Consider the following 24,853-nt stretch of genomic DNA (forward strand, 5'->3'; position numbering starts at 1 on the left):
TTACAGCTGATACAGTGAGCTCTGCACAAAACCCACACTCAGACACATCCACATATGTGAATCAGGATAAACACACACACACACACACACACACACACACACACACACACACACACACCACACACACACACACACACACACACACACACACACACACACACACACACACACCAATAGGAAAGATTGAGGAAGAGGAAAAGGAACATCAGTTGCATTGTTTATTGACTCACTTGAGCTGCTATTAAAAACACACGTTATGCGCTTTTTCTAAGTTATTATATCACTTCAAATTATTTAGTGTTGTTGTAGTTTGTTTGTGTTCCCGTGCTTTAGTTTGTGTAAGTGCGTCAACAACACACAAAGTGTCATGTGGCCCAAACACAGAGATCATGACAGGTTGGTATGAATGTTAACTAGGTGATGGTGTTGTTCTCCGGTGACCTGACGTACCGACTGCTAAATGAATGATGGATGACAATACGGCTCACCTCTCGCTTCTCCCATTGATGCAGAAATCAGATTACTTTTAGTGTCGTAATCAGATATCATTTTCCTTTTTGTCAGCACATTTATGTTTTAGGACAACAGTACGGCCACACCCTCGTCCCACCAGTTAATAAGCACAGTTTCACTTCCTTGACTATCCTTGTTTCTGTGTAGATAATCATTTTGAACATAAAATGAAACTAAAATGTCTAATGTCTCCTCTGCTTCCTGTCCCGAAGCTGCACCTTCTCTCTTTTCTTTACACTTTATTCACTTCCGTTCTCTCCCTCTTTCCCCGTTCCTCTCTCCAGCCATATCGGGCCCCGGGGGTTTCTATATGTGTGTGTGTGAGTGTGTGTTTGTCTGTGTGCTAATTGACCTTGCAGGGGGCTCCATTGATTGCCTCATCTTCTCTGATAGATTATAGGGCTGTTAATGTGGTGGGGAAATGGCAGCGTGGTGGGGCACAGCTGTTGTCACACACACACACACACACACACACACACACACACACACACACACACACACACACACACACACACACACGCACACACACACACACGGAGTGGCCTCCACAATTATTATTTTCCTTGTTGAGACAGTGGGAGAGACGCGGGGCTGGGGAGGCGGCAAGATGCAGGAATGAATGTGGGATTTGATCCAAAGCCAGCAGGTGCTCGTGTTTGCGTTTGCTTTGGGTATAAAATGTCGCGCCTACCAGAGAACCGGGTTCCTCTCATCGTATCTCTAAATGTTCTGTGGTCGTGTTTAACACCAGTCACCCTCCACCCGACAGTTCTACTGCTAATATATAGAAAATGGAAATCATCCCTCCATCTCTAGCACTAATCACTCTGCGGTTACAGAAATCTCCTCAGCACATTGCCACTCTCACGTTCGCACTGGCTTTTAAATTATTAATGATTAAAATGGAAGTAAGCTTCTGCAGTTCTCTGAGCATCCACCCGTGTCGTATGCCTGCTTCTTCCTTCCAGGTTTGAGGACACGGATTGCATTGGACCTAGTGGTACTCCCGTTTGGTTCCACTAGAACACATGCAACGAGAAGTTGTGTCATTTAGGTCGTGGGAGGACAAACTGCTTTAAACGAGCTGCGTATGATAACTGATTGCTGCTGTCGCTTAAAACAAATGAAGCTGATAATGCTCAACGCTGACGGAGAGAAAACATATGAAGATGATTTACTTGAGGTTCTGCTACAAATGTCCCTCTGCTGTGTTCCTCAAAAATGCTTGTTGGCTCCTTAACGTGTTGTGATTCAGATTCAGGAGGGCTTGTCTCCCAACCACCTGAAGAAGGCCAAGCTGATGTTCTTCTACACCCGCTACCCTTCCTCCAACATGCTCAAAATCTTCTTCTCAGACGTCAAGGTAAGACCTCGTTCCTCTCTCTCTCTCTCCTTTGTCTTTTTACATCTGAGTTTACTGGTCATTTTAGATGTTTAAGACACGGAAGAACGACAATGTGGTTTACTGGACACACTTGTGCATGTGGAAGTGGTTCAGACCCCGACTTGAATAGACAAGCGATGTGAGAAGTCATGGTCAGGCTGAGCGTGGGCATAAAGCGACGGGAATTCAATGGCGTCTTCAGAATCAGATCTCAAAAATCAGTGACAGATGGAGAAGATGAGCTGTTGTAAACAGGTATGCGTGTTTGTGTGGCGCATTCGGTTACAGCGCCTTTTTGTTTTATCGTTCATGATCGTGTTCTGATGTAGGATCACCAACTTTCACCGTCAGAGAGAGAGTCTTTGTGACTTCTTATTAGCATTTTATCATCTGATATTATTTAGTTTGGTGTTTTATTTGGTTATTCTGTGTTATGTGTGTGTGAGAGTCCCTGTAGCGCAGATGGGTGCTCCAGTCTGTCACGTCTTTGTAGCATAATTAGAGTTTCTGGCCTTAATCGGCCTGGGGTTGGTGGGGGGGGGGGGGGTGTTAACGCCCACTTTCCCTCTCTCACACACACACACACACACACACACACACCCTGACCTCAACCTCTATCCCCCTTAAACCCAAAACACACACACAATGCTTTCACTCTCACTAACATGAAATGAGAGTTTAAACTTTTTTTTTTTTAAACACAGAAATAATCCCATTATGGTGACAGGATGCACAGGTAGAAAGGAAGAACAAGAATATAAAAAAGGAAGTAAATGAAGATAAACAGATAAACAGAGTGAATAGCAAGACCAGGGAAATTAATTAGAAGGAAAAAGTAGATGATGGAAAGTATGTGTGTGTGTGTGTTTGCGTGTTGGGGGGTTTTGAGAAACTGACAGAGGGAGCGAGGCGAGGGGTCGACAAACAAATGAAAGGGATGACAACAGAACAACAGCTTTAAAACAAAGGCGCTGATTGTTCTGTGTTTACAGGCTGCTACGTGTTTTGCAAAGGAGCATACGGCTCCTCGACGGATTCAGGACGCTGTATTTAAATGAGCAGCCACACACACACACACACACACCAGCTGCCCTTTGGCTCATATCTGTGGTGACCACTTCCTCATGGCAGTGCCACATCCTCATCGGCTGCTATGGCAACAAGGGTCGCTGGGACACCAGGTTGCTAGGCAAACACAAGGTTGCTAAGCCTACCTGCTCCCAGTGAGAGACGGGAGTCCATTAAGTGAGACACGGGCGCCATGAGGGCTCGATAAATCTTTAGTGTTATTGAGACAATAAAAGCAGAAAAGGTTGAATTTTGTAACCCGACACAAATCTGACAAACCAACATTATTTAAAACTTTTTATTCTTTCAAAAAACTCCCATTTTGTCGGCCAACATTTGAATTAGTTGGAAATGACTGAGGGACAACCCTAAACATGTGTCACAGCGACACTGTTGAATATAGGAAATATTATCTGAAAATATTTGGGCATAAGAATGAAGGAATATCTCCCAACTTCTGAATATCAAGATTAATAGTGATTAAATTTGTGCTGACTGATTATTTTCCATAAGCAGCTTTCTTATCAAGACATACTTTAAATGATCCGAGTAAATATGCTTAATGTTTATGTGGCCAAATAAACTGTGGCTCTGGGGTTTAATTTGGAAAATGGATGAATTAGGACTAATGAGTTAATGCATAGGCTCTCTTTTATGAGTTTATCTTTTGGAGATTTGATATTAGCTTTAAAAAATTAATCTAATCTCCAATATGTGGATTTATCTCCAAACTGATATTCAATTAATCTCACTCATCTCAACAAACATGGATTTAGATTAGGAGATTTCTGCAGTGCTTTGGCCTGAAACTTTGCTCAGCAGATGGACAGTATTACATACATACACCATAAACATCGGATTTATCGGAATGAAACAGAATTTCTATTGGAATGTATCGTCTGAGCTTTAAGGGCTGACAGCACACTGACAGACAGATATACAATTACATTTGTCATTTCCTTTTCTTTCACACATCTACAAGCTCAGTCAAATTGGACAATATATTGGAAAACAGTTACGCAATCAAATCGGGAAAAGTGCTTCTTTGGGGGGGGGGGGACTATTTCCAGATGCGGAAGAATACCAATTGGTGCTTTAGTGAGTTTTTACAGCAGCAGGACGGAGTATGTGGGATTGAATCAAATGAACTACTCTCTGTGTGTGTGTGTGTGTGTGTGTGTGTGTGTGTGTGTGTGTGTGTGTGTGTGTGTGTGTGTGTGTGTGTAATATAATGAAGGGACATGTCACCCAGTGCAACAGTGCGACTCATTAATGTGTTTTTAGTAGTTTTTGAAAAACAATAGGAAGAAGATAAATCAGCCTTACAACACTTAGTAGGATCAAGTCATTGCTGGTTTTGTTCTTTTCATGATAAGAATAATATATCTACAGTCTTATCCTTTAAGAAAATGATCGTTTCTTATTGACATTTTATGCAAATTATGGTTCATATTCAAATTTAGTTTTAATTGAGTCGTAATCCCAGTTAATCCATCATATTTATCTGTGGGAGGAACTCTGCAGATATTACTTTGTTTAATAAAAAAATGAATCATGGATAATCCTATTTGTGATGAGCGAGGCTGTTCTTTTCAGGGCTGTGTGTGTGTGTGTGTGTGTGTGTGTGTGTGTGTGTGTGTGTGTGTGTGTGTGTGTGTGTGTGTGTGTGTGTGTAGGACTGAGTAAGAGAGCGCGCCCTGTTGCTGTCTGTCTGTGTATGTGTGTGTCCTGTTTCATTGTCCCATTGCATTCATTACCTTCATCATTACCATATTTACAAAATCCGGGTCAATGTCTCTTTCTCCTTTTTTTCTCACCCTCTCTCTTACTCCTACTCCCCACCCCCCCCCTCACCTCCTTCCCCGGGAACAATAAGTAGCATGTGTTAGGAGGATCAGGCAGATTCACTGTAAGGGAATTAGGGCCCTGAATGGCTTCCCCTAATTGGACTTGAATGGACTTTGTCTATGGGAAACTGGTTCTTAAAGATGAGCCTCTTACACACAATGGTCGCCTCGCTCGTTGTGGGAAGTGGGTTGAGCTGACAACTGTTTTAGGCACAGATGAGCAAGCATGCACATACACATAAACACACACTGGATCTTAATTGAGTAGTGAAAGCTCTTGCCTTCTGACCAGACAATCATATATGATAGCATGAGACGCTAAGGTCTCTGCCGTCTCGTCTTGAGAGAGTCAGCGAGAGTAATTAAGACCTCGTTATGACTGGAGGAGTTAGGATTAATTAGACGCTTGCTGGCTCAGGGAGCTCCTTCCGACTCACACACACACTCTCACTCACAAGTTCCCGTGCCAGCTGACGTTTTTGTTTTTTTACATACACTCAATCCAACACACACATAACGAAACAGTGATACATTTATCAGCGAGAGCCCTGAAGACTTTTGCCTTGAGAGGCTGAAATGACATCTCGATGGCGCCGTCTCAGCAGGAATCAATTAGCATCCAACCCGCCTCTCACCCGTCTTGTCAATTAGAGTTACACGGCCAATTTGGCAACAGGAGGACATGAACCAGCAACAGCTCAGTACCAGTCTACTGATACAGATATAACTGGACTTCAGTAATTACCATGTGTAAGTGTTTGAAGCCTCGAGATGACAAAGCATTTAAATCTGTCTGTTTTATGTCTTTAATGAATCGTGAAGACTGAGGAGGCCAAACATGTGCTCACGAAGGCTGATACATGTGGCATGAAGCTGTAGCTATATTTGTAATTATTTAGGCCGTCTTCAAAGCAACATAATATTACTATTTTATCGTCCGGGTTAGGGTTAGGGTTAGGGTTAGGGTTAGCTAGCTGCTTCTAATGCTTGCTAGCCGTGCGGAGCACTGGGGGAGTGTTGGTGTTTACACCGCGAGCTCAGGAGCTTTGAAACTGAAGAGACGCTAAATCGCAGAAATAATAATTGCTCAGTATTTCAAAAGCAGGACCAGGGTCTAAAGTAGCTGAGGCCTTGCAATAATTTGGAGTGTGCTTTTCTCATACAAAAATGAACCAAAAACGACTGTGAACTATGAAATAGGGGTTTGTACACTAAGCCTGACATTTCTACATACACTTCACACACACACAAAACTTCCCTGTAGTGTATACTGTCTAGTAAAGCAGAAAATCCCCAAAACATCATTGGAAAAAGTTCCTACAACAGCTATTCTTCCAGGATCCACAGGAAACCTTCAGTGTTCCAACTTGTAGATTATTGTTGATTGTGCACATTCACATTGTCCTCAATAAAATGTGCCGAGCTACGACGAATCTGGTTGAGTTGGGCATATTCTTTAAGGATGCGTGTGTTTGCCCTTCCAACATGGCCTGGGGGGGCTGACAACACCCGCCATCAAGTAAAGGAGAGGGAGGGGGGTGAGGCACCCTGACACTTTCTCTGACACTCTCTCTTTCCCCCTTTTCGTTGTAAACAGAAAATGGCATTCCTCGAGCTCAGCATTCCCCCCACCTCCATTCTCTTTCTGTCTTTTGTCTCTCGTCTTTTTTCGGTTTGTGCTGATTGTGATGAGCTGGACGGGACGGTGGGGGAGGGGGAGGGCAGGTGGTGGGTTGGCTGGATGTTTGTGTCCACATTTCTCTACCATCTACCTTTTTGAAAGTAAAGTTATTCGGGTTGAGAAACACACTCGACAGTTACAGATTTTAGGCGACATCTGCGCTCAAAAAGCGATATTTTGCAGATTGCAGCCGGGGTTTGACCGAGGATACGCATGGGAAAAAGACAGAATGTGTTGTAAACTACATGGAAAAAGGAGTTCTATGAAGTTGTCGTTATAATCTACAAAAAGATAATGTAGTTTTGTCATCAGAAGTCGAATACAGACAATGTTTGGGGAAACATTCGTTTTAAGATTCCTGTTGCAATTACATACCCAGCGTCTAGCATGACTTCAGCACGCAGACCCACAAACATCAGAAGGTTGTATAGTTTTGTTGACCGCTGTACTCTACTGCCCACACTGTCCAGTACGCCAATGTCAGAGGTCGCCATAATGGTTTGTGATTTTAGATTAGACGGATGACGTTGACGTGTGTGTGTAACCGTGTGTGTTTGTGAGTTAATTGCTGAGTTATCGCGTTCATTTCGTGCAACTCTTTTGTGGGTCAAAGCACCCCCACCACACACACACACACGCGCACACACTTTCCCCTCCTGTCACTATGCTTTGTAAATGCCCCTTCCTTCTGCTGTGGGACACACACACACACACCCACGCACACACACACACACACTCCAAGCCTCCCAATTATGCTCCATTATGTCACCCCCTCTGACCGCTCCTGAAAAAATATCTCTTTCCCTCACCGCCATCCTATGCTCGTCTCTCTCTCTCTCTCTCTCTCTCTCTCTCTCTCTCTCTCTCGCTCTGCATTTATGTTTTCCATGCTACCTCCCTCCATCTCTCTTTCTTCCCCCCATCTCTCTCTCGCTCATCCCTTGTTCCTGTGAGACAATGTCTTGTAACAATACCGAGCTTAATCTCCGTATCAAAGCCGTTTTTCCCCTTCACCGCACACACACAGACACACACAGACAGACAGACACACACACACACACACGGCTGTTTTTTTCTCCATGTTCTGTTTCCTATGAGGAATAGATAGAAATGCAAAGAGGCGTGTACATGTCATACATAAATATAAATATGTGGTTTTATACAAATGATAGACTCACAACATGCACTTACCACATGCTTATTCAAATAGATTTGATTTTGCAAAGCTTAGTATACATGCTTATTTACTGAATTCATGTTCCACTATTTAGTGATCTACATTCACACACGTGGACATTCATGAGACAATGTGCAACGTATTTAGATTATATCAAACACCGCTCTTCTGTTGCATCATTCATTCTTCTCTAACTCTCATTATGACAGCACTTATGATCAAATACAATCTGGCATTTTAAGTTACAAAAAAAACAAGCATTGTAGAGTATGTGGAATATATTAAAACAAGAACAAATGGAGATCAAATGCTCCGTCATTCAGAATTCTTAAACATTACTTTTGGACAAACCCGCTCTGTAAGCTAAAAAAAACTGTTTAAATGTCATATTTTTGCAGATATTTTTTGCAGCGTGCTGTTGAGGCCTGCAGGGCAGGAGCCGTGTTTGATGAGAGTTGTTTAATGTTGGTTCAGCTTAGTCCGAAAGCCCATGATGGCATAACACTAAGATAATATTTGGGTCATTCTTGTTTGATTAGGAAGGTTTCTCTGGGGCGATTATTTGCTTTTTTCTTTTACAATGAGGACCCCTCAAGGTGCAGACAGTGTTTTAGTGGCTAATGAGGGGGATACATTGTAGTATTTTATACTTTTTAACTGTGTTAGTGGTTTTCTGTTGCTCAGTGCATTTACACACACGCAATATGTATAAATTATACTATTTATTACTGTTTCTAGTACTGTTATTGAAATAAACAAAAATATCGTAATGACCTAATCACTGCGTAAACATACCACCATGCAAATCAGTGCCAAAGCAAACATCAGGCTGTAACCCAGCCCCGTCGAACAGGAAGCAACACCCGGCGAGAAACAGAGAAATTAAATCTCTAACGAAACATGGTTTTCTTTTCATTCTCTGACTTCTGCTACAGTTCAACCGCTGCATCACCTCCCAGCTGATCAAGTGGTTCAGCAACTTCAGGGAGTTCTACTACATCCAGATGGAGAAGTTCGCCCGGCAGTCCATCAACGAGGGTGTGACCGCTTCAGAGGAGATGGTGGTTAGCCGCGATGCCGAGCTCTTCAGGGCGCTCAACATGCACTACAACAAGGCCAATGACTTTGAGGTAAGCGGAGCGGGACGGGGACTTCCTAATGTGCGGAGGAGAGGTTAGGGCTCAGTGTTACAACTTTAACTGAAGGAAAACTAAAAAACTTCTATACTGGATATCTATCTTTTGATTTGCTGGAATTTCAGATAGAAGGTTTAGTTTGATTTATTCAACACATGATTGATTTGTATTTTTCTCCAACCTACTTTAACGGTGACAAACGCATTACTTAAAGAGGTTACACGTCATAAACAAACCGTTTCTCAGTTCCCTTTTCAAATGAAATAAACCTGGATTCAGCACAACTCTCACACAGACGTCCTCTACCAAGTCAGCTGTTCAGAGCGCAACAGTCACCTCACGATTCTGCTGAGGTGTGGATGTCGCAGTATGTGTGTGTGTGTGTTTGTGTGTGTGTGTGTGTGTGTGTGTGTGTGTGTGTGTTCGATGAGGCGAAAGAGGACGCCGCTCGAGGCGCGGGTGTCCTTGTCAAAGCGATTTGTAGAAGTCACATTCCCTTCCTCACTTTTTCTCTCCCAATATTGGTCTAAGGGGACCTGAGGGCCCTTAAACTATTCCACATAACATCAGCAGCATTTAGATGTCCATTAGCACACACACCTCACCGCTGACACGCTCACTTTTCTTTTCTTTTTTGCTTAAGGAGAGAAACGTTTGAGCTTAGTCGGAGCTTAAATGCATAAAGAGAAAGATTTGCAGACACAACAAACGCACGGAGACTTTAAGGTTTCTAAGTATTCTGTTTTGGAGGAATGAACTGCAAACGCTTTGCATGCTTTGCATAACAAGAGTCAGGTAGCTTTGCACTGGTGTGTATGTAAAGAGTGTGTACAGGAAACACACACACATGCAAATCATTCTGTGGGGTTATATTTAGGGACTTTAGGGTAAGGTTCATATTGAGGTCAGGTTTTTGAGAACCATGACTGTTTCAGCCGTTCAACCTACATTTCCAATATACTTTATATTAGTGCCAACAGTACCTGAAAGCATAAGTTTTGTAATTGATTTCCCACCAGTCTGGCCTCCATTAGAAATATGAAAATAAAACCACTTGAAACCAGAAAACTGATATAATCAAACCATGTCCGTGAACATTTAGTTGTCTCAATTGTTTTTGTCAAAATTGTAGTCGTAGTTTCAGCTTCAGTGCGAAGTCAGACTCTGAGACTCCCCTCGTGAGGGCCTTCAAGTCTTTGCACGGGAGACACATGGAAACTCAAAGCCTTCACAGCTCAGATGCACGGGCCTCTAACATATCATTGTACTCAGTAAAGGATGCTGATCAGGACTTCAGTTAAAGAGCATGTGCGATAAAGCGACGGTGTGTTTGCAAAGGTAGGTATACATTTCCTTCACGTACTTTGTCCCTTTCTCTCTCTTCACCTCCCGTCTTTCATCCCTCCATCCTTCCGTCTGCCGGCCCTGAGGGAACATTACCGGCTAGGGACTCTCTCTCTCTCTCTCTCTCTCTCCCGCCTTCCTCTCTTTCTGTCTCCTCCCTTCCTCTCTCTCTCTCTCTCTCTCTCTCTCTCCCTGTGTCAAACTCAGAGGCGTGAAACTGGAACCATGGCCGATTCAGCAAGTCTCCCGACACACACACACACACACACGCAGAAGTCTTCTCCTTTTGCCAAATTTAGCATCATCAGAGTTCCACCTTGGTTTGTCCCCATCACAACCACCTTAACTCCTCCCCTCCTTCCTCCTCTTTTCACTCTTTCCTTCCTTCCTGCTGAATGTGTCCTCTGTCAATATGTTCTCCTCTCCTTATCTTCGTCTTCTCTTATCCCTCTTTCATTACGCTTTGTCCTCTCCTCCCTCTCTGTCCCCTGCAGCCTTTTCCTTCTCCTCCGCTCTCCTCCTTTCCTCCTTCATGCCTTCCTTCCTGACTCTCGTCTCCCTTCTCCTCTCGAAACTCCTTCTCATCATTCCTTCCACTCCTCATCGTCTTCTCGTCTTTACGCCCCAACAGCTTTTATTCCTTCCATAAAAACCTGCTCTTTGTCCAATTACCTGCCAACAGAAGGCCTTGCAAGGTTAAATAATTAGCATTTTTTAATGTTTTTCTGGTTAAAAAAAGAACTAAATCTTTGTCAACACTGTCTACGTGGTGGAATAAGAAAGTGTTCTTTGATTTGACGGGTTGAAAAAAAAGCTTGTGTCGTTAGTTAACGTACATGGCCAGCATTTTAAATAGTCACTGGAGATTAATGCTGTGGAAAGGTGAGTGCGATTTGTCGGGAGTTTGTATGTGTGTGTTGTCTTCCAAAGTTGGCGTAAACAGGGCGCAGCAATTATAGCAGCTTCATTAATTACCTCCTCCTCCCCTCTCCAGCCACATTCTTTCATCTCTTCTTTCTTGTTTACCTCTCTCCCCCTCTTTCTCCCCCTCTCTCTCTCCATCCTTACTCTCTCCTCTCTCCTCCTTCCCCTCCTCTCAAACAATTTTGTCCTAATTGCAGCTCTGCCCACAAACTAATGAGGAAGGCAAAGAAAGGAAGGAGGCTGGAGAATGGGAAAGGAAACGGGGAATAGTCTCATCTTCAAAAAAAAGAGGGAAAACAAAAAGAGACAGAGAGAGATTTTCTTTGCCAGGACACTCAGGGAAAGGTGTCAGCTTCTACCTACTGCCAAGAGGAAGAGAAACGTTTCCTCTCTTTCTTTTTCTGTTTTAGATTGAGAACAAATTGACGAGTCTGCCAGCAGCATTAGGCACGGCACTCTTAACTTGTGAGTGTGTGTTAAAGTTTTGAAGTACACCTCCAGTACACCTCCAGTACACTGGTGGCTTAGACATGCCAGAGTACTCGCACACAGACGAAATGTGAATGTGAAGTGGAGGAATAGAGTCCGAGAGCGTAGAAAGGGATGAAGTTGTCATATATTTTGGTGTGTGTGTGTGTGTGTGTGTGTGTGTGTGTGTGTGTCGGCTGAAGAGGGAAAATTAGATTTTTTTATGAAGTCTTATAGAGGACAATCTCATCTTTCCAGTTCAAGGATCCTCGCTGGCTCTGTCAGCACCAAACGACGGCACAGCTGCGCTTCACACACACACACACACACACATATGTTCACACACACACATACACACATACTCATTTGTGTCCGTCTGAAAGAGCAGTGATACCCTCCCTTGAAGGGTGGGTGTGGCTGCTACCAAAATCTGCCCTTTGACTTTGAACAACACACACACACACACACACACACATACACACACACACACACACACACACACACACCTGGAGGCCACAGAGTGGTCACACACTCACATTTCAGGGCTATCTGGTTTCATAAGCTGTGCACTTTATGAAAGGGTAAACTTCTCATGTCTTTCTCCGCCGTTTTAGATTCTTTGTCATCCTTTGTCTCCCCTTATTCATCTATTCACTCATCTTTTCCGCTTCCTCTTCATTCGAGTCCATGGAAAAGGGGCCGAGCTCGACTCTCAGTAATCGATTCGCAAAGTTTCTGTCAGATTCTCTCGCTTCTCATAGAGGAAGCTCTAAAGCTTTAAATAAATGCCTTGGTGCTGAAGCCCAATGTTGATAGGCTGATTTTAATCAATTTGTTATTAATGAATCAACACACAACAAATCATTTAATATCCATCGCTCTTAATCCATTAGCCTTAAGTGTATCATTTCTTTCCTCTTCGTGTCTCATCCGTCTTTCTGTTGTCCTCACCTTTTATGTCTTCTATTTGTAACCTACCCAGAAGGCACACAGACACACACACACACACACACACACACACACACACACACACACACACACACACACACACACACACACACACACACTCATTTCAAAGACTCCACCTGTCCTCTCCTCCCTCTTTATCCAACTCTGAGCTCTCCCTCATTCTCAGTGTAGAGCTTTGGGCAATCACACCAGGGTTCATGTCTTTTTGTATTTTACTACTAGAGACACCGGCTTTTATTATCTTTAATTTAACTATTTCCATGCTCGACTAGATAATGCCCCCCCCTCTGAAATATATTAAAAGAGGCGACCAAACCATCTAAAAATGCAAACCCTAACAAAAATTTAAACACAAATAATCGAAGTTTCTCATGGGAATACATAGCACCAGCGTGTCTCTACAAAATATTTTTATGTGCTTTGTCAAATACATTTGTGAATAGGTCAGAGTGGGAGGTAGGGCACACAAAGCTTAAGGTTTTGACACTGGAGACTGGGATTGGCATCCTGCAACATACTGTTAACTGTGGACAACTGAAACACTTGGCCTCAACACAACCATACAAAGTTATTTGTGCTTTAGTTGTATGGAGTATGAAAATATAGGGTTGGATACACACACACACACACACACACACACACACACATAAGCCCTTAATCTACACACACTCTTTGTTGCTGTCACTCAATTTCATTAAGCAAGTATGAGCACTCAGTAAGTCTTCCTCACTGTCTCTGTCGCTGCTTGACAGAGAGCGGTGTGGTACAGACAATGCCACCTGCCAGTTTCTGTCACTATAATTATAGCTATCTGCTTGCAATGTGTGCGCGTGTGTGGGAGTGTGTGTGTGTGTGTGTGTCTTAGTATTCCAGTTGAGAAGAAGAAGGCATCATCTTTGTCACTGAGCCTGATTGGAGTCACGAGGGGGCGGTGTATGCGTGTGTGTGTGTGTGTGCATGTGTGCCTGTGTTTGGTCTTCCTGTATGTGTGTGTACGTGTGTGTGTGTGTGTGTGTGTGTGTTGTGCATGCAGTGATTCCCTTCCCCTGTCCCAGCTGTCTCCTTAGCTTTAACAATAGGCCTGGTAACAAAGACGTGGCCTTCAGCCTCTGTCATGTGATACTAGTGGTCTGCAGCCTCTCAGTCAGATGACCTAGGCTATTGTCCTCTATGGGTGACACACACTTGCACACACACACACACACACATAGAAGCACAGAACACACACACCAATCAAAGGAAGCACAGCACGTGTATGAACGGGCACACGCAAACTGCAGTGTACGGAGATACGACGACACACACACACACACACACACACGTAAAACGGTTGCACACAAAAAGAAGAAACACGCACTAATGAGATAGTGAGAACAGACACACACACACACACACACACAGACGCAATCTCAGGACGCAGACCCTTCCTCTCCGTCACATGCAGTCTGAACAAAGAGAAACTTTATTGCCATTGTCCTGGTGACAGTGAGATCAGTGACTGACAAAAGAGCAGCAGAGAAAGGAAACATATTGCTTATGTCCTGGAGGAACCCCCAGTCTCCACTTATACCTTTAATTTCACACTTTAAATGGCCGCTGGAAAAGGTTGTGTGATGCGGACGCCATGATAGAGAGACGGGGGTGAGAAATGTTTATATATAGCGGATTAGTTAGAAATGACACAAAAAGAAATGAGTCTCGCTCCCCCTTCCCCGAACCACTAGAGTTAAAACAACATTGACCAAGTCGCTGAATCCCCAACCAGAGCTGTACTAAACCCTTTTGAGTCAAAGTCAAGTCTTAGGTCTCGCCAATGCCAGTCAAGAGTCAGAAGCCTGAGGGCAGGTCCCAGTCACAAGACTCTTTGCAAGTCTTTCAGGTTCCTGAATGACAAAATAATGCATTTGAACCTGTTCAAAAGCCGAGACTTTTTCAACATGTTTTCAAGCATAAAGTCAAGTGTCAGTCCTGATTTGAATCGACAGCTTATCGCTAAGTCTACGGCCGCCGACGAAAGAGCACACAAAGTACACAATCTCCTGTTTTGTCTATCAAACTGACATTATCTTTAAGAAGGACAATTACAGACAGTCAGCATGTGTGTGGAAACAGAAGCTGTTGCTCCAGGAGCTCACACACACACACACACACACACACACACACACACACACACACACACACACACATACACACATACACACACACACACACACACACACACACACACACACACACACACACACACACGCATGCAGGGTGTGTAATTGGAGTTTCAAACCAAAACAACAATGTTTTGGACACAAATGAAGGAGTGTCCTTTCAATGTATGAATCCGTGTTAGCGTGAGGCTGGGAGTATGCTCAGTCTGCTTTCCCCACATAAAGATTCAAATAGGGAAGAAATCTATGCAAATAGAGATGGAAAAAAACAACCTAAGGTGTGCGGCCAACATGAGCTACCAGAGCAGCTTCAAAGATTCTACTAGAGTCCAAACTTCTTCACTCCAACAACATCCAGAGCTACTAAATACAAAGAACAACAATAATGACTTAAACTGTCCTGTTGATTAGTTCCTGTTGAAGGAGAAAAGACGAAGAAGAGTAAGAGAGAAAGGACTCTGTGGATATGTGCGTGTGTGTGTGTGTGTGTGTTCCAAGTATTTTCCTGCCAGGGTGTGTGTGACGAAAGCCAGACCTGATAGCAGGGAGAGTGAGGGAGAAGAGGAGGAAAAAGGAAGCAGATGCTTGTGTGTTGGCACAAAAATGATATGTCCACTCAGTCCCACACACACACACACACACACACACACACACACACACACACACACACACACACACACACACACACACACACACACACACACACACACACACAGGGCATTTGTTCAGTACGCACATTAAAGGGTTCCAGTATTGTCTCGAAGACAGAAAAATGCTACTTACCAACAGCAAAGTGGACCTCAAGGCCACAGAGCAAATGACTGGCAACAAAATGGTGTCAAAAGTGTCAAGGTGTGTGTGTGTGTGTGTGTGTGTGTGTGTGTGTGTGTGTGTGCGTGTGCGTGACAAGGAAGATGTTTGAAAGGGACAAGCGAGCTGAAAAATGACCAATGATCAAGCAACGAACAAAAGAGCAAACTCGTAAAGACACGCTGAACCAGTGTACACACACTTGAGTACACAGTCAAAGTCTGCTCCGTTAATGGAGGGAGGTAAAAAAGACTTCAAGTAAAATGGGGAAGAGAAGGCACAACACTTTCTGTTTGTACACCTTGAGAATCAAACATATGGTGTTTGCTCAGTGATTTCTTAAGAGCCTGGTGTGTGCGTTCTTTCCTTTGTGCAAGACGAGGAGTGAGGATGGAGAGGAAACAGAGCGATGGGTGGAAAAGCAGGTGGAAAGAGCGTACGGTGAATAGGTAGAGTCAACCGAGGAAACACACACACACACACACACACACACACAGATCCCAGACGTCTCCATCAGTCTCATGTTGACAGCCTGAAGAGAGAAAGCATCAATCCTTTAGGAGACAGAGGAGTGGCTTATATTCACAAGAGAGGAGTCGAGGGGAGGCAGGGAGAAAGAGGGGGGGGGGGGGGGGGGATCAACAGGGATGGGAGAGGGGAAATGTGGGAGAAAGAAAAAAGAGAAGGAGGGGGAGTAACTGTTGGACAGCAAAGAAGGGACGATGAGGAGGCTTGTGGAATTGAAGGAAGAAGATTTAGGGGTGTAAAGGAAGAAAAGGAAGGGATGAATTCAAACCAAAGCTACGGAAGTGGAACCATAAAACACGTCACTTATTGTAGAGTTTATCTAACAACAAGTATCATTTACTGCCAACATTAATCAGTGAAACTTTTACAGCCTCCTAAACTCATAGTGTCAATATCTTGATACTATTCAGTGATTTATATTTAAGATACTGACACTTAAAGAAAGAAGCTGCAGTGCTGGGATTGGATCAACCCCGATAGAATTATAATATTCCCATAATTGCAGTACGGCAATTAGTATAATTAGATTTAGGTAGCAACAGTAGCACAAAACCCAGAGAAACATCACTATCACATTAGAGATGATGACTATTCATCACAAGCTATTCTTCTGCTCGCTGAGGCTTCTCGTGTGTGTGTGTGTGTGTGTGTGTGTGTGTGTGAATGTGCCTCGCGCTGCATTGTCCCGGACCAAGCGGTCGGTATTCTCTGTGTGATGACGGTCGATGTTCCACATGTGTAACTTTTAAGTCTACGTTGAGTTTTCTTTCTATTTGGGATGTGTTAAAAGGAGGGGCAGTGTATTCATAAAGAAGCACCCTACTTATAAAAGGCTCTCCTTTATTCTAAAAATATGTTTTAGTGCAACACTGCCCTTTTGTGCTTGTGGTCCGCACTGTAAGAAATGACTGAATTAGCAGAGCAGACGTCACTGTTGCTAAGTGCTTAACGCTGGGCTGTTTCTCAACGTTTGACTTTTTTTCTGTTGTTGCTACCAGACAATGGAAAACATCAGATTATTTCTTCCAGTAAAAAGCAAAACTACACGTTTTTAGAGCGGCGACTAATATAGGGAACTAATATTTCTATTCATGAATTAGTTTTTATGGTCATTTTGGTTCAATATACTAAAAACTGTCACACAACAGTTATTCATACTTCGTATACTTGGATAAAATGGACCATAACTGTGCAGGTGACATCTCTTTAAAGCAGCAAATGTAAAACACGAAGCAAGTTTGCGATTTCTCATAAGACTGCATTTCCAAGAAGAGATGAGGGGTGGAGGAGCCGATGAGGAGAAGGATGAAGGGGGAGAGTGAGAAGATGAGAGAAAGGGAAGAGACGAGGACAAAAAGAGGGAGGGGGGGGGGGGCGTCCCAGTAGGCCTCTTTGTTGGGCAGCGATGTAGAGATTTACAGGCTCTTGTCCTTCTGTGTGTGTGTGTGTGTGTGTGTGTGTGTGTGTGTGTGTGTGAAGAGAGAGTAATTGAGCCTCCCTTCATCCAATATTTACCCACCAAACCGGAGCAATCATGCGAATTATGTTTACTGGGAACCAAGTGTCTTTCTTCCTCTTTATCTTTCTTTCTCTTTCCCCCTTTCCCCAATCCTGACTCGCTCTCTCTCTCCTGGCAACAAGACACCATATCAAGATCCACGCCAGGAGTGAATCTCACACACACACATAAACACACACACTGGGGGAAACAGGCCCATCTGTATTGATGATGGCCTAATTTAGATCTCTTTATTGGACTGATTTACGACGGCCAGACAAATCTGGGCATCTGGACCCAAGTGTGTGTCTGTGTGTGTGTTTGTCCGGTCGAGCTGACACACACTATCCTCGCTGCTTCATTTCAGTCTTTCTGCTGCTGTGTTCCTACCTCTCTGTGAATCAGCCGTGTCCTTTGGTCGGCCTGTTTTAGTCTCGTTTCAGCACTTTGAGTCCTCCCACCGCTGCGATGACGCACGTCACTCTGAAACATTTTAAAAACACACCAATCATAATGCTGAACAAGGCACAAAACACTCAGGCCTTCTAGGACAAGGTCACTGAATCTCATACTGTCCTACTGCGCGTGGAGGCTTTTGTTTGACAACTCTTTGCGATTTATATCTCAATTGTAAACTAAAATCAGAGTCTTTCAGTCTCAGAGGATTTCCCTCAATCAGTGCATCCAGGTTCTGTAGCTACACGCCGGCATTAAAGGTGTTTCACTGACGCACCTCACTGTGGTGGAAGGGACTAGAGTAAGCTTCAATTTGGAGATTAAAGAAAAGAAATGGAAGAGGTCAAAAATCAAGAATATTTGCATCAAAAAGGAAAAAGAAATATTAAGAAAAGGAGTTCTGGGAAGACACTAAATCGGTGGATTTGTCTTCTTTTTTTTTAAAGATAAGTGCAAACTAAAGGATGAAGCAGGGATGTAATCCAGAAGGGAGAGGACGCCTCAAAGGCACATTCATCTTCAAGATCAAGCTCAGGTTTCAACTTTTATTTGTCCCAGTGGGGAGATTCACAGCAACTATTAAAAACAGCAGCTTGCATCGGGGGCTTTCTGTTTTTCAAAAAGGTTAAGCCTAAAATTACAAAAATGTTTTGGCCCCGGCTGAGGTCTAATAAGTAAACCTAATTTATTTTCTTTGTTTCTTAAAGGGATAATTCCCATTGGTTACAACTGGGGTCTTATTTTCATAGTTCTGGCCATCATTCCCATCTCTAATAATACGATTGTACTCACCAAGTTAATTGCGGAGATCTCAAATGCAGCAGCATCACTAAAGAGAAGAAAAACAAGCAGACAGACCTGATCTTTAAACAACTGTAAACGTTCATCACAGATTATGGACAGACTCCCTGGTTCAACTTTGACCTATCACACTTGCTGCAGTCGCAATGAGGGATTGCCTGAGTAATAACTGACAGCCAAAATAAGAGTGGAAGTTTTGTGGAACCTTTGTGTAAAATCTCCCATGTAGATCAGGCTTAGATATCACCTGTAAAGTTGTGTGTGTGTACGAGAAAGAGTGTGTGTGTGTACAGTAGTGTCTATAGCAAGACAGTGACAGAGGGCCTCATTGAAATAACTGTGGTCTCAAGAGGCCAGCTAAAAAGAAAGAGAGGGTAGGTGAGGGTAGACAGAGTATATGAGAGTCCAGGGAATCATTTAGGGTGTGTGTATGCGTGTGTGTGTGCGTGTGTGTGTGCGTGTGTGTGTGTGTGTGTGTGGTGATTCATCCGTTCTGGTTGCAGCTAACCTTGGCATGTCCTGCCACGCATGATGGGGACACCCAGACAGCCCTCTGTCGTCCTCTAGGTGTGTATGTGTGTGTGTGTGTGTGTGTGTGTGTGTGTGTGTGTGTGTGTGTGTGTGTGTGTGTGAGTGTGTGTCTGTGAGTGTGTGTGTGTGTGTGTGTGTGTGTGTGTGTGTGTGTGTGTGTGAATGTGTGTTGGGGTGTATAGGAGCATGCACCTCTGGAGGAGTCAGCCTCCCAAATGTGTGTGTGTGTGTGTGTGTGTGTGTGTGTGTGTCAGTTAGTGTGTGTCTATGCATCTGCATGCAAGAAAAAGAGACAAAGAAGAAGAAAAAGAGAGAGGGGGGGGGGAGAATCCTAGTCAGGTTGTTTAGTGTCTTTGTATGATCTTGCCCCCGGGAGAAAGGGCAAAAAAAAAAAATGAAAAGTGTGTGTGTGCCATTGTTCTGCTGTCAAACACTGCCATTAAAACCCACACACACACAAAAAGCCTTGTGATGACAGTATATTTATGCCTGCATGTGGAAAGGACAATTGAATCCCTGCAATCCCTCTGTTCTTGTTTAAACTCTGCCCCAGACACACACACACACACACACTGACAGATCACAGACAACTGTTCACCTACAATTGTCAAGGACTGAGTGTGTCGTGTGTCGTGTGTCACCTGTCACACACACACACACACACACACACACACTTTAAGAAAGGGGAAGTACATTAAGGGGAAGTTGACAGCTGAACTAGAACTTGGTACAGGAATAGTAACTTATGGACACCTGAAACACTGAAACACACTGAAACACACGCACACTTAACCTAAATCTTGATCAGTTTCAGTTACAGAATCACTTTTCTAAAAAATAGTTTGTCTATATTGGAAGATGTTTGAATTTCTATTGTGATCTTAGACATGCGGACGTCTCCTGGTGGACTTAACGTGACAGAATATTGTCTTTTAATGTCAGAGAAGGAAAATAAAAACACAACTCAACCTTCAGTTATCAATTAACCCATTTACTCATTAAAATGTCAAAGATATGAAATCTAATCTATCTACTTTTAATATTATTATATGTTCTATTCCTATGTGTCAATCCACTGTAATCATTTTGCGTGAACAGGTTCAATCAGATGCACAGAACTCCTAAACGCCTCTCTCCAATAAAGTGTGTGCACTTTTACTGTCACGCTTTGTTGTGGAATATTGTTTCAAGTTTCCTCACCAGAGTGGAGGCTGTTATAGAAGCAGATTATGTGCATCGGGTACTTTCTCCTTGAAAGAGGTGAAGCAGTCCACGTGCTCACACAGAAGTAACACACTTCTGCATGTGTCTGTATAACTACTGTATTGTAGATTTAGGACAACAAAGGGGAAGCTGCTCTTTTGTTCAAACAATCGAAGCTGTCTCATGATATCATTCCTTTCTACCTGTTTCCCTTTGCTTCAGGTTCCTGAACGATTCCTGGAGGTGTCCCAGTTGACTCTTCGAGAGTTCTTCAATGCCATCGTGGCTGGAAAGGATGCAGACCCGTCCTGGAAGAAGGCCATCTACAAGGTGATCTGCAAACTGGACAGCGAGGTTCCCGATGTCTTCAAATCCCCCAACTGTCTACAAGAACTCCTCCATGACTGACCGGGGCGAGGAAGGAAACACGGCGAGCAAGACGAGCGTCCGAGGACCGTGAGAAGACAGTTAGTTAGACTAGATTGAGGTCTTCAGTGAAAGTGCGTTTGGCGATTCGAACGCGATGCAGAGGCTTGACGTGGTTCTACTCGGAGGCTCCTGGAGAGATTTGTTGATGGTTGTTTTTGGTCAGCCCAACTTTTAAAAGACAAACCTGCCCTTAAAATGTTTTATAAAAGAAAAAAATATTCCTCATGAACGAGGCAAAGGGCTCCGACTCAGAGTCACACAATACTCAAATTACCCAATTGTGAGACTTTTATAAGTTAAAAGCGAAACAGTGAAAGTTGAACCTCCTTGCACTTAGAGAAAAGCTCCTCTTCTCTTTCTCCTCCACCTCGTCCAAACTTGCTCTTCATCCATCTCTGGAGGAACTAAGGGATGAGGAAGACGATGGAGCGATCTTCAGCCCTTCGACTCGGGGTCGGGAGCGAACTAAAAATAAAGATAATATATAAGAATCTTTTTATTGTGGATGTTTTTAAGTTACATGGACATTTTTGGAGAAAAAAAAGTGATGTTTCTGTATTTTTGCTCCTTTGTAGAAGCTTACAGCCTCTCTTCTATGAACCCTCAGTCACATAGACACACACACACACACATGCACACACACATGCACACACCTCTTGAATAGGAAAGCACAGTAGCATTCCCAGATCCTCACGTGAGCCCAGACAAACTGGACATAAATAAACGTAGTCGTTGTTTATTTCCCGTCCCCTTTACCTCTCCCTTCTTACTGTACTGAGACTTACTGGGTGTTTGTTTTTGACTGTGTGGCTCTCCCTGCCCCACCCTTCCCTAGGCCGCCCCTCTTGGCTCATGTTGCATCAAAGACAAATCCCTCTCTTGTATTTCTTTTTTAATATCTCTCAGATCTAGATACTAGCAGTCCCATTTTTACAATATCAGAAAGAAATGAATACAAATTCATTCAACTGCACTTATTTGACTAAATTACTACAGCCTCAACAACACGGCCCTTTTTGTTCTCTTCTTGTTTTCTACAGAACAAACATTTACACTTTGTTATGTATGATTTGTGACACTTTACAGTAAGAATCCCTGCTTTTATTAATTAACATATTTTATATTATTTAACAATATAGCACTGATGCTGGACACATCCAGGAAACTGTATTGAGGACATCGCAGTGCCGTAACAGTTTTGATATTGTTCATTTTCATATCAATTGTTTGGATGCTTCATTTGTTTCTCCGAAAATTCTAAATCCTAATCTGAAAATCCCATTTTACATCAATTTGTGATTTCAGTTTTTCTTATTGCAAAGTGGATTTACTGTATTGTAAATCATTGTTGTAATAAGTGTTTGGATCATTTTTGTAATGATTAACAGGAGCAAAGCGTTCATTACGGTTTCATGTGCTTCGTAGATCTCTCTCTCTCTCTCTCTCAGCAGCACGTCATCCCCACATGATACAACACACAAGAATCATTCTTCATGGTGCCGTGGGACAAGCTAACCTTTGGCGATACACACTTGTATCGACTGGCACAGAGGGTCGTAACACTTTTTAAAAACACTGGTGACTCACTGTGGTACAATCAGACGTTCTTAAAATTGAGCACATGCATTCAGAGATATCAAAATGTCCAATTTTAACTCCCCGTCTTGCGAAGAACCTTGAAACTGGAAGTCGCCACAAGTAACCAAAAGCACCGATGAAAAAACTGATTTGTCTCTCTGCTCCGGGAGGCCAAGAGGGGCAGCTGCACCGGCCGGTCATGTGTGAAGTGTTTTAACAGCAGAAAAAAAAAAAGACATAGGACAAAATGCTGATATTTGTAGCTTGTATAGATGTAATAATTACTCTGATCACTCTGATATTGTTATTATTTATAATTGAAATAATTATTCCTATTAATGTTATTCTGATGATGATTATTAATGCTTGCTACAGATTTGACCAGTGGTTTACTCATTGTTTATCCATCACACTGCAACATGAAATAAATTATTCTTTGAAAAAAAAAAAAAAAAAAAAAGGAAGTGTGTGATTGTACTTTTCTGTTCCATTTGCACTCAGCACAAGTGTGCAGGGTGTTGACCGTTTGCATGTGCCTGCCCACACACACCAAATCGCCATCCACCCAAGCAGTAACTAGGCAACATGATGGCCACTTTAACTCTGTCCGTGCTCTCTCTCTCTCTCTCTCTCTCTCTCTCTCTCTCTCTCTCTCTCTCTCTCTCTCTCTCTCTCTCTCTCTCTCTCTCTCTCTCTCTCTCTCTCTCTCTCCCCTGTATAGGGGACATGTGATCCCTTGTTGTTGTTGCTGATGAATTGAAAAGAGGAGCGCTGTGTGATTATTGTCAGCACAAAAGCCTCAAAAAGCTGCTGACGCCTAGATTAGCCAGTACAAAGACGCAGGGACAGACACACACATACACACAAAAAGACATAGGTGCCGACTCACACTCGTACACACACACACACACACAAAGGCACAGGGACGAGGCCTGTCTGCCCTTGTTGCCCTCCCATCCTTCTCACTCCTCTATCTGTCCTCTGCTCATCCTCTCACCCCTTCATCACTGACATTACTCCTCTTTACCCCGTCTCCTCTCCTCCTTGCCTCCCTTCTCGTTGGTTTTATTTCCGTCCATCCTCTCACACCACTTACCTCCCTAACACTCACAAACACACACCATGCCCTCTGTGTGTTGGCGCCAAACGCTAACTGGCATCACACAATGCCAACCACCATCACCAGCATGGGATAAAGTGCCAGCACTCTATGTGCTCTCCTCTCTCTCTCGCTTACATGCAGAAGAAAAAACTAGGTGTGTATAAAACATGGCGACACACACACACACACACACACACTCAAGTTTAAATACAACAATGTAACGATGATATAGTAGCATTTGTAAGTAATATTATATTGCCAGGCTCCTGTAATAATCCAGTTTCCAGGGAAGATATATTTTCTCTCAATAAAGTCAATTGAGAATCAGACTAAATTAAAGTGATCAGGAAGTTACTCTCAAAATGAAAGCAAAAGAAAACACACTAGAGGCTTTGAGAGTCGTTTAGCTAAATGCTAATGTCCTGATGTTCAGTAACGTTTACCCTGACATGCTAACATTTTATTCTTTTGTTTCTGTATGTTGCACTTGCATTAGTTTGGCTTATTTGAAGCTAATGTACTTGCAAGATTCTCGGTTTGTAGTCATGATCCAAAGTATAATCCCTCACGACATGAAAACAATTAAATGTGTTCCATGTCATAAGGAACACAGACTACATATGAGCCAATACCCTGAGATGGAGGCATCAGAATTGGTTTTGGGAAAGTTTTTGACCGTCGGTTTATTAATCTGTCTCTGTGCGAGTATCACACTAAATCGCTGGAGTGCCTCTTTAAGTTATTTAGTAAGTCTCTAGTAAGATATTACTGCAGACAGACAACAACAAACAAACCAAGTGTAGTCTCTAAAAGGTTTTCATCAAAGTCTCTCACTAAGTGCTTTGAAGAAAACAAAAGGCAGAATCATGATTGTCGAGCTTATACTACCAAAGCTTTTCATTAGAACAGGAGGTGGGGTCAGTCTTTGCTCTATATGATCACACACACACACACACACACACACGCACACACGCACACACGCACGCATACACACGCCGTCTGCCTGTGAAAGCACATCTGAGCAGCGCAACAATAAAACAGCTGTGTTTGTGTTGGCCTGCTGATTGTTTCATTCTCAATCACCCCGTCATATGCACAAACACACTCACAGACACAAACACACTTATTGTCCGCCGAGATGGCAGGACAGAGATACATCTTGGGTAATGGCCGCTATTATTATGGAGTAGGGAGAGAGTTTATTATCGAGGAAAATCTCTTCTCAACATAATCCTAATAGCTCTAAC

The 24,853-nt window shown here is 43.2% G+C and overlaps 1 protein-coding gene and 1 long non-coding RNA gene across 2 annotated transcripts in view; one reads left to right on the forward strand and one right to left on the reverse strand.

The window, feature by feature from the left end:
- prox1a (prospero homeobox 1a) overlaps positions 1–22,794 on the forward strand; it is a 32,390-nt gene extending 9,596 nt beyond the window's left edge. The window contains exons 5-7 of the mRNA XM_029445327.1: positions 1,769–1,876; positions 8,606–8,800; positions 20,720–22,794. Of these exons, the coding sequence (XP_029301187.1) occupies positions 1,769–1,876; positions 8,606–8,800; positions 20,720–20,905 (489 nt within the window). The 3' untranslated portion in view covers positions 20,906–22,794. The remainder of the gene's footprint in view (positions 1–1,768; positions 1,877–8,605; positions 8,801–20,719) is intronic.
- Positions 8,675–24,853, reverse strand: part of LOC115017130 (uncharacterized) — a 51,843-nt gene continuing 35,664 nt past the window's right edge. The window contains exons 3-5 of the long non-coding RNA XR_003833222.1: positions 18,755–18,791; positions 17,897–17,989; positions 8,675–8,825 (exon numbers count right to left, since the gene is read on the reverse strand). This is a non-coding gene — a long non-coding RNA (uncharacterized LOC115017130). The remainder of the gene's footprint in view (positions 8,826–17,896; positions 17,990–18,754; positions 18,792–24,853) is intronic.

The sequence above is a fragment of the Cottoperca gobio genome, chromosome 2 (assembly GCF_900634415.1).
Source record: "Cottoperca gobio chromosome 2, fCotGob3.1, whole genome shotgun sequence".
In the NCBI taxonomy this organism is placed as follows: Eukaryota; Metazoa; Chordata; class Actinopteri; order Perciformes; family Bovichtidae; genus Cottoperca; species Cottoperca gobio.